The sequence below is a fragment of the Salvelinus sp. IW2-2015 genome, unplaced genomic scaffold, assembly GCF_002910315.2.
Source record: "Salvelinus sp. IW2-2015 unplaced genomic scaffold, ASM291031v2 Un_scaffold4093, whole genome shotgun sequence".
Classification (NCBI taxonomy): Eukaryota; Metazoa; Chordata; class Actinopteri; order Salmoniformes; family Salmonidae; genus Salvelinus; species Salvelinus sp. IW2-2015.
Window position 1 is genome coordinate 23,230 of NW_019945365.1, and position 11,053 is coordinate 34,282.

The 11,053-nt window shown below is 44.7% G+C and overlaps 1 protein-coding gene across 1 annotated transcript in view; it reads right to left on the bottom strand.

Moving 5' to 3' along the window:
• LOC112076858 (receptor for retinol uptake stra6-like) overlaps positions 1-11,053 on the bottom strand; it is a 28,255-nt gene that overhangs the window by 7,156 nt on the left and 10,046 nt on the right. Inside the window, exon 4 of the mRNA XM_024143515.2 lies at positions 7,393-7,527. Within this exon, the coding sequence (XP_023999283.2) occupies positions 7,393-7,527 (135 nt within the window). The remainder of the gene's footprint in view (positions 1-7,392; positions 7,528-11,053) is intronic.

Genomic DNA, 11,053 nt, shown 5'->3' on the forward strand with positions numbered 1-11,053 from the left:
GTGGATCCTATAACTACATATTAAACACCTCCATGTGAATCCTGTACTACAGTATTAATACCATCCATGGTGGAATCCTATACTACATATTATACCTCATGAACCGACTCACATTAACTACGGTGAATCCTATACTACATATTAATACCTCCATTGGTGGAATCCTATACTAACATATTAATACCTCCATGGTGGAAATCCTTATACTAGCAATGTAAGACCTCCATGTGGAATCATATTACTACATATTAAATACCATTGGAATCCTCTACTCATATATACCTTGGTCGGAAATCCTTATACTATAACATCATGTGATCTATCTAGTAATACCTCCATGTGGATCCTGTACTACATATTAATTACCTCCATGGTGAAGTATACTCATTAATACCTCCATTGGACTGTTACTACATTAATACCTCCATGGTGGACCGACATCCTGTGAACTATACTACATATTAGTAACCTCCATGGTTGGAATCCTGTACTCTATTAATACCCTCCATTGGTGGAATCCTACTAACAATAAACCCCAATGAGTGGAATCCATACTACCGATATTAATACCTGCCATGTGCGATCCTATACTACTAATTAATCACCTCCATGGTCGGAAAATCCTTCTACTTAATCTAGGTGAGGATTTGGCTTTTAATTTAAACAAGGGCTGCCTCACATTTTAAAAATGGCTGTCCCAACATTACCATTAAGGTGATCCCTTAACCAAGGGTTCACATTGAACAATCTGTCCCAACACCGTTGAACAATTAATGGTGAAAGTTACATAATGGTGTCACACCAGTTACATTCCACACAGTTTAACCAATTAATGCGGCTGTCCCAACACCAGTTAACCAATTAATTGGGGCTGGTCCCATACATCCAGTTTAACCAATTAATGGATCGTCCCAACACCAGTTAACCAATTAATGGCTGATACTCCAATATGCGTCCACACCAGTTTACCAATTAATGGGCTGTCCACACCGTTAACCTAAGCTCCCAGTTTACCAATTATTTGGGCTGTCCCAACACCAGTACAATCATGGTGTAACCCGTACAAAATTAATGGGCTGTCCACACACACAGTTTAACCAATTAATGGTTCCACACCAGTTTAACAATTAATGGGCTGTCCCAACACCAGTTTTAACCCAATTAATTGGCACTGTCCCAACACCAGTTTAACAAATTAATGGGCTGTCCCAACACCGAGTTTAACTAATTAATGGCTGTCCAACACCAGTTTAACCAATTAATGGGCGCTTGTTACCCAATAAGCCCCACCAGTTTTAACCAATGAATTGGGCTGTCCCAACACCAGTTTAACCAATTAAATGGGCTGTCCCAACACCCAGTTTACACCAATTAATGGGCTGTCCCAACACTCAGTTTAACTGAGTACAGCTATTAAGATGTCGTTTGCTGTCTCTCCTAGTTGACAGCCTCCGAGGATGACTTAGAACTTAACGTGGGCCACAGCTGAACAGAACAGAGCATGGGGCGTTAATGCGGGGCACACCCCACCGTAATTACAGATGATTAGTTATCACATTATCTGATCGTGGAGGCATCAGGACCAGGGTGGATAATGAAACCACATACACTCAGGCCAGCGTTTCTGCTCTCCACAATCTTCTACTGACGTGAACAGACCAGTGGTATGAGCCAATTATATATTAGGTTGGACAGCAGGTCATTCAAGACATCATTTTCCTCTAGTCGCCTTTTTTTTTGAAGAGACAGCAGTCAGGTTCAGTCCTTTGAGAAATGTCCCAATTGCATTTGAAGTATGAAACAAAATTTAATAGAGTGATGCGTCAGAGGCCATTGAGAGGGAGCGTCGGAGAAGTTGAGAGGGCTGTACACACCTTTTACAGGGCTAGTACACACCTTTTTACAGGGCTAGTACACACCTTTTACAGGGCTAGTAACACACCTTTTACAGGGCTAGTACACACCTTTTTACCAGGGCTAGTACACACTTTTACCAGGCTAGTACACAACCTTTACAGGGCTAGTACACCATGCTCACCTTTTATTTTTACCTGAGGGCTAGTTAACACAGCCCCTTACTTTCTACTCAGTGGCTGGAGGTACACACCTTTACAGGGTGTACTTAAGTTACTACCACCCTCCTTTTGTACTAAGAGCCGCTCTAGCTACACACTCTCCTAGTTTGTTTTAGGGACTATGGTACACACCTGTACTAAGTCCTGCTATAATCCATTACGCATGGTAGTGTATACAGGGTTACTAGTGACGCTCGGGACCTGGTTGTTACTACCCTGAGAAACCTACCGGTAGTGCGAGTGAAGCGAGCGTGTTCGGTGAGTTGTACGTAGTCCTGAAGCTATCTCTCTGAGTACGAGATCGGTCGTTTACTTAAGGTAGGCACTCGCTTCTACCTCATTTATGTACAGGTCGCGCTGCTTACTTTTCTCTGTACAGCCCCGTCTGCAGTGGTGTGATGTTTACTCAGACTCCTTAGCTACCTCCAACCTTCTTGTTGGTGTTGTGACAGGGCTAGTACACACCTTGTTAATACTAGTGACTTTAGTTACACACCTTTTACCCAGGGCTATTGTACAACACCTTTTACCAGTGAGCCTGCTCAGTGACGTACGCACCGCTTGTTTGTACTTAGTATACAGGGCTATAGGTGATACCCTACATCCCTAGTTTACAGGGCTGAGTACAGCATTCGCTTGGTGTGTACGAGTTCAGTACCATGTACCTACACCGTTACAGGGCTTAAGTCACACTTACCTCCTCTAGTTTTACAGGGCTGTTGTTACACACGTGTTGGTACAGGGCTAGTCTACCCACCTTTTTACAGGGCTTATAAGTCACTCGCACTACACCACCTAGAGGCTAGGGTTACAGGAGCTAGTACACGACCTAACTTTCCTGCCAATTAACCTACCTCTAGTGGTCGGTTACGGACTAGTACACACCTTTGTTTACAGTAGTACACACCTTTTACAGGACTTGTAAGTACACATCCTACTTGTCCACAGTGGCTAAGCCTACACACTACCTTTCTTATTACAGGGCGTTTAGGGTAACAGCGCTTTTACTCGTAGGCTAGTAGTAACTACACGTTCCCCACTGTTAGAGGTCTAGGTCTACTCATGGGAAGTAGTACCACCCACCACTGAGTGTGATGGGTTGTACTATTCCTGTAACTTACCTTTCTAAGTGGATGGTAGCAGGTGACGTGTCCAATGTACACTAGAGGTACCACAACCAAACCTAGAGTAGCTACCTACCTCCTGTAGAGTAACGTGAGTATGCTCACTACTCACCCTGTCTAACCGCCCTCCCACCCTCTACTGGCTGTGTATCACGTCCTGACCTACCTTAGGGTGGTGCTGTCATAGTTCCCTGGTAAACCTACCTCTAGTGGAGGCTGATGTACTAGTCCCATGATAAGACCTACTCTAGTGGTGGTGTGACTAGCTGTAACCTGAGCGCGTGAGTAGGGTTGTAGTGGTTGTTACAAAGGGTCCCTGTAACCACGTACCGTGCTGAGGTGGGGGGTGAACTAGTCCCCTGAGTAACCCCACGCCTCCTAGAAAGTTGTTGGGACACTATCCGCTCCTAAGTCCCCCTCGCTAAACCTCTAACTCGCCTGTTGCCTAGGTCCGCTACTTAGCGCTGTCGCTGACCCTAGTCTGAGGTTCTAGAGCTGTAACCCGGTTTAAATGGACTTAGACGTACACACCACGGTTGATGACGTAGTGCGTTCTAGCATGCCGACTAGTACTCAACCCACTTACCACTTCTCCACGATGAGGGTAGGTTACAAGGACTAGTTCACACACCACGACTAGAGGTAGGTTACAGGACTAGTACACACCACCACTAGAGTAGATTTACAGGGACTAGTTGTACACACGCATGCCATTAGATGTTACTTAGTGCCGTGATGGTTTACAATCTAAGGACACTCCAGTGCTATCCACGACCATTTAGAGGTGTTGGGTAGGTTTATCGATTACTACATGATGTACTGGTTAACACCCATCCCATACTTCCACTAAGAGGGTTAGGTTTACAGTACAGTACACTTGACCATCCACCTATTGAGAGGTAGTCTTACAGAAGACAATAGTACACACCCCTACCGATTGATTAGGTGTAGGTCGTATAGGTTCGCACTTAAAGTACTCACATTCTAGATCAGCCGACTAGAGGTGATAATCACGCGTACAGAGACTAGTCCACTCACCCTTACACTAGATGGTAGGTTGACGGACTATGTACACACCTACTGCAGAGGTAGCTGACTACAGGACTAGCTACACACACACCACTAGGAGTATTACAGGACTAGACACACCACCACTAGAGGTAGGTTACAGGCACTCTAGTACACAGCCACGTAGAGGTAGGTACAGACTAGTACACCCAACCACTAGAGTAGGTTACAGGACTAGTACTACACTCACACTAGAGGGTATGGTGTTACAGGTTAACTAGTTAATGTCACTACCAACCCTCCACCCTGTGATGCTTACTAGTCCGAGGTAGATACCTGAGCTCTTAACTGGATACTAGTAACACACCAACAACGGCCCCACTAAATATGAACAAGGGCGGTTTTAATTTTCCTTGTATGATGCAGTACGTGTACGCAGGACTGAAGTTCACTAGCGGCACTAGCATTGATTTAGTTGTGGTGATTTATGGTATTACACCGGAGTACCTAGTTACACACCAACCAGCGAGTGTAGGTATAGCTGCGCCGTAACCGTATACCAGGTCTTAGATCTGTGAGTACATACTAGTCGTACAAACCACCACTAAGCCAAGTGGTAGTGGGTTACGTACTAGGAAGCTAGTTACACACCACTACCCGCATGTAGAGATACGGTTCACTAACGCGTACGTTAGTACCCGTAACCAGCCACTTAGAGGTAGGTTACAGGGACTAGTACACACCACTAGAGGTAGGGTATGAACTAAGGACTGAGTTATGCACTGTACACCATCAGACTTCCTGGTGCCTAACCTTCTCGTTGGTTGGTGGTGTACAGTCCTTGGTAGCCATACTCTAGGTGTGTAACTTGGTCCTGTAACCTGACCGTCTGATGATAAGTGTACAGTCCCCGAACGCCTCCCAGTGTGGGACTTACTTGAAGAGCTAACAGTAGCAGTATGCTCCACACATTAAGAATATAGGGGGTAGTGACCTAGGCCCTGGTATACCTGACAGCCTGACTTAGTTAGGTGCATCCAGCTTAGCAGCCTTGAAATATGGCTACAGGACTTAGTATACACCAGGCTCACCACCTAGGATGTAGGTTTACAGGATTAAGTTACACATCCACTTCACTAGAGGATAGGTTCAACAACTCATTGCGTACTGAGTGTACAGGCGCGAGCGGCAGGCCTACTAGTACCTGTAAGAGCCTACCTCTTAGTGGGGGTGATAGAGCGTAATAGATTCAGGACTAGTTAGTACCACACCACCACTAGAGGTGGTTACAGGACTAGTAACCAACCACCACTAGAGTAGGTTACAGGAACTAGGACACCCACCACTAGAGGTAGGTTACAGGACTTAGTACACACCGACCACTAGAGGTAGGTACAGATAGTACACACCACCACTAGAGGTAGGTTACAGGACTAGTACACACCACCACTAGAGAGGTAGGTTACCAGGCTAGTACACACCACCACTAGAGGTAGGTTACAGGACTATGTACATCACCACTAGAGGTAGGCTACAGGACTAGTACACACCACACGAGAGGTAGGTACAGCGACTAAGTTACACACCACCATAGAGGTAGGTTACAGGACTAGTACACACCACCACTAGAGGTAGGTTACAGGACTAGTACACACCACTAGAGGTGGTTACAGGACCTAGTTACACACCACCACTAGAGGTTAGGTACAGGAACTTTAGTACACACCACCACTTAGAGGTAGGTTACAGGACTATTACACACCACCACTAGAGGTAGGTTACAGGCACTGTACAACCACCACTAGGAGGTAGGTACAGGACTAGTACACACCACTAGAGGTTAGGTTACAGGACTAGTACACACCACCACTAGAGTTTAGGTTACAGGACTAGTACACACCACCACTAGGAGGTATGGTTACAGGACTAGTACACACCATAGAGGTAGGTTACACGGACTTAGTACACACCACCACTAGAGGTAGGTTACGGACTAGTACACACACTAGAGGTAGGTTACAGGCACTAGTACAACCACCACTTAGAGGTAGTTACAGGACTAGTACCACACCACCACAGAGGTAGGTTAGCCAGGACTAGTACACACCACTAGAGGGTAGGTTACAGGACTAGTACACACCACCACTAGATGGTAGGGTTACAGGACTTAGTACCACCACCACTAGAGATAGGTTACAGACTAGTACACACCACCACGAGAGGTAGATTACAGGGACTTAGTTACACACCGAACCACTAGAGGTAGGTTACAGGACTAGTACACACCACACTTAGAGGAGGTTTAAGGACTAGTACACACCACCACTAGAGTAGGTTACAGGCTAGTACACACCACCAGTGAGGTAGGTACAGGAACTTAGTTACACACCACCACTAAGGTAGGTGTACAGGCTTAGTACACACCACCACTGAGGTAGGTACAGGACTAGTACAAACCCACTAGAGGTAGGTTACAGGACTAGTACACACCACCACTAGAGGTAGTTACAGGACTAGTAAACACCACCACTAGAGGTAGGTTAAGGACTTGTACCACCACCAACTAGAGGTAGGTTACAGGACTAGTACACACCACTAGAGGTAGGGCTACAGGACTAGTACACACCACCACTAGAGGGTAGTTACAGGAACTAGTACACAGCCACCACTAGAGGTAGGTTAACAGGATAGGACACACCACCACTAGAGGTAGGTTACAGGACTATACACACCCACCACTAGAGGTAGGTTACAGGACTAGTAACCACACCACCACTAGAGGTTAGGTTACAGGATAGTACACTACCACTAGAGTAGGCTTACAGCAGGACTAGTACACACCACCCACTAGAGGTAGGTTACAGACTAGTTACACACCACCACAGAGGTAGGTTACAGACTAGTACACACCACCACGAGAGGTAGGTTACAGGGACTATTACACACCACCATAGAGGTAGGTTACAGGACTATTACCACCACCACTTAGAGAGGTTACAGGACTAGTTACACACCACCACTAGAGGTAATTACAGGACTAGTACACACCCACTACGAGGGTAGGTTACAGGACTAGTACACACCACCACTAGAGGTAGGTTACAGGACTAGTACACACCACCACTAGAGGTAGGTTACAGGACTAGTACACACCACTAGAGGTAGGTTACAGGACTAGTACACACCTTCCTCTGCGTCTCGGGCTTTCTTTTCGTCCCCGTCCTGCCTGGCACACTGCAGCATCATCCCACAGAAGGCCTTCATCACCGGGTGACTCTGACTCACTTCAATCTTCAGATAGTGAGCATAGCAACGATAGGCTGTGAGAGAGACACAGGGACAGAGAGTTAGGGAGATTAGAATCACTGGGCTAAAAGCAACAGAAACTGGAGTTGAATCAAGATTGCCTCCAATCCAAAGCCTGTGACGGAGGTTATAATGCCTTATGTAGTCGTTATAAAGGCTKTATGAATGCATATGCTACAATTGGGGCCCACAATAAAGATTTACATCTTTTACACATTTGCTTATAAGCAAGGATTGCCTCCAAAAGCCTAAAACAGATGTTATATCATAACGCCTTATGCAACAGTTATAAATGCTACGTAGTGTTACCCAATATATTGTTTTTCTTTCAAAGCTATCCTACACAAGACCAGCACCATTTTAGTAATTTATCAGACGCTCTTACTTTTAGTAATTTTCATCTTCAGGTGGGACAACCACATATTACAGTCATAGTCAGTACAATAAAGGAAATCTATCAAACTAAACTATTAAACTCATCAAAGTCAGAGCTAGAAGGGTAAAAAAAAGTCAACTGCAAGTTTTTGGGGGGGATCAGCTTGATCAGTATTTCAGCTTTTATTTCTTTCATCACATTCCCAGTGGGTCARAAGTTTACATACACTCAATTAGTATTTGGTAACATTGCCTTTAAATTGTTTAACTTGGGTCAAATGTTTCGGGTAGCCTTCCRCAAGCTTCCCACAATAAGTTGAGTGAATTTTGGCCCATTCCACCTGACAGAGCTGGTGTAACTGAGTCAGGTTTGTAGGCCTCCTTGCTCGCACACACTTTTACAGTTCTGCCCACAAATTTTGTACACCTCCAATTGACTCAAATGATGTCAATTAGCCTGTCAGAAGCTCTAAAGCCATGACATAATCTTCTGGAATTTTCCAAGCTGTTTAAAGGCACAGTCAACTTAGTGTATGTAAACTTCTGACCCACTGGAATTGTGATACAGTGAATCATAAGTGAAAAATCTGTCGTAAACAACTGTTGAAAAAATTACTTGTGTCATGAACAACTATGAACAACTTGCCAAAACTATAGTTTGTTAACAAGAAATTTTCGAGTGGTGAAAAACGAGTTTTAATGACTCCAACCTAAGTGTATGTAAACTTCCAACTTCAACTGTATATACAGTGCATTTTGTTATATTACAGCCTTATTCTAAAATCAATCAAATAGCTTTTCCCTTATCAATCTACAACAATACCCATAATGACAAAGCAAACACAGGTTTTTGCTGTGTTTGCAACGGAAATATCACATTTACGTATTCAGTACTTTGTTGAAGCACCTTTGGCAGTGATGACGCTACAAGCTTGGCATACCTGTATTTGGGGAGTTTCTCCCATTCTTCTCTGCAAATTCTCCAAGCTCTGTCAGGTTGGATGGGAGCATCGCTGCCACAGCTATTTTTAGGTCTCTCCAGAGATGTTCGATCAGGTTCAAGTCCGGGCTCTGGCTGGCCACTCAAGGACATTCAGGACCCTGAAGCCACTCCTGCATTGTATTGGCTGTGTGCTTAGGGCATTGTTCTTGGAAGGTGAACCTTCGCCCTAATCGGAGGTCCTGAGCGCTCTGGAAGCGGTTTTCATCAAGGATCTCTTTGTACTTTGCTCTGTTCATCTTTCCCTTGATCCTGACTAGTCTCCAAGTCCTGCCGCTGAAAAACATCCCCACAGCATGATGCTGCCACCACCATGCTTCACCGTAGGGATGGTGCCAGGTTTCCTTCAGACGTGACACTTGGCATTCAGGCCAAAGAGTTCAATCTTGGTTTCACCAGATCAGAGAATCTTGTTTCTCATGGTCTGACAGTCTTTAGTTGCCTTTTGGCAAACTCCAAGTGGGCTGTCATGTGCCTTCTATCATAAAGGCCTAATTGGTGGAGTGCTGCAGAGATTGTTGTCCTTCTGGAAGGTTCTCCCATCTCCAAAGAGGAACTCTGGAGCTCTGTCAGAGTAACCATCGGTTTCTTGGTCACCTCCCTGACCAGTTCTTGGTCACCTCCTGACCAAGGCCCTTCTCTACCGATTCCTCAGTTTGGCTGTGCGGCCAGCTCTAGAAGAGTCTTCGTGGTTTTCAAACTTATTCCATTTAAGAATAATGGAGGCCACTGTGTTTTTGGGACCTTCAATGCTGCAGACATTTTATGGCTCCTTTCCCCAGATCTGTGTCTCGACACAATCCTTTCTTTGAGCTCTTCGGAAAATTCCTTCGACCTCATGTCTTGGTTTTTGCTCTGGCATGCACATTCAACTGTGGACCTATATAGAACAGATTTGTGCCTTTCCAAATCATGTCCAATCAATTGAATTTACCTCAGGTGGATTCTAATCAAGTTGTAGAAACATCTCAAGGATGATCAATGGAAACAGGATGCACCTGAGCTCAATTTCGAGTCCATAGCAAAGGTCTGAATATAAGGCATTTCTGTTTTGACTTTTAATACATTAGCTACATTTTCTAAAAACCAGTTTTTAACTTGTCATCATGAGGTATTGTGATGTCATCATGGGGTATTGTGTGTAGATTGATGACGAATTTGTTTTATTTAATCCATTTTAGAATAAAGCTTTAATGTAACAAAATGTGGAAGGAATCAAGGGGTCTAAATAGCGTCCCTAATGGAACCCTATTCCCTATATATGCACTACTTTGGACCAGAGCCCTATGGAACCCTATTCCCTATATATAGTGCACTACTTTGGACCAGAGCCCTATGGAACCCTTCCCTATATATAGTGCACTACTTTGGACCAGAGTCCTATGGAACCCTATCCCTATATAGTGCACTACTTTAGACCAGAGCCCTATGGAACCCTATTCCCTATTAGTGCACTACTTTAGACCAGAGCCCTATGGAACCCTATCCCTATATATAGTGCACTACTTTAGACCAGAGCCCTATGAACCCTATTCCCTATATAGTACACTACCTTTAGACCAGAGCCCTATGGAACCCTATTCCCTATATAGTACACTACTTTAGACCAGAGCCCTATTCCCTATATAGTGCACTACTTTAGACCACAGCCCTATTCCCTATATAGTGCACTACTATAGACCAGAGCCCTATTCCCTATATAGTGCACTACTTTAGACCAGAGCCCTATAGAACCCTATTCCCTATATAGTGCACTACTTTAGACCAGAGCCGTATGGCACCCTATTCCCTATATAGTGCACTACTTTAGACCAGAGCCCTATTCCTATATAGTGCACTACTTTAGACCAGAGCCCTATTCCCTATATAGTGCACTACTTTAGACCAGGGCCCTATTCCCTATATAGTGCACTACTTTAGACCAGAGCCCTATTCCCTATATAGTGCACTCCTTTAGACCAGGGCCCTATTCCCTATATAGTACACTACTTTAGACCAGAGCCCTATTCCCTATATAGTGCACTACTATAGACCAGAGCCCTATTCCCTATATAGTGCACTACTTTAGACCACAGCCCTTATCCCTATATAGTGCACTACTTGGACCAGAGCCCTATGGCACCCTATCCCTATATAGTGCACTACTTTAGACCAGAGCCCTATGA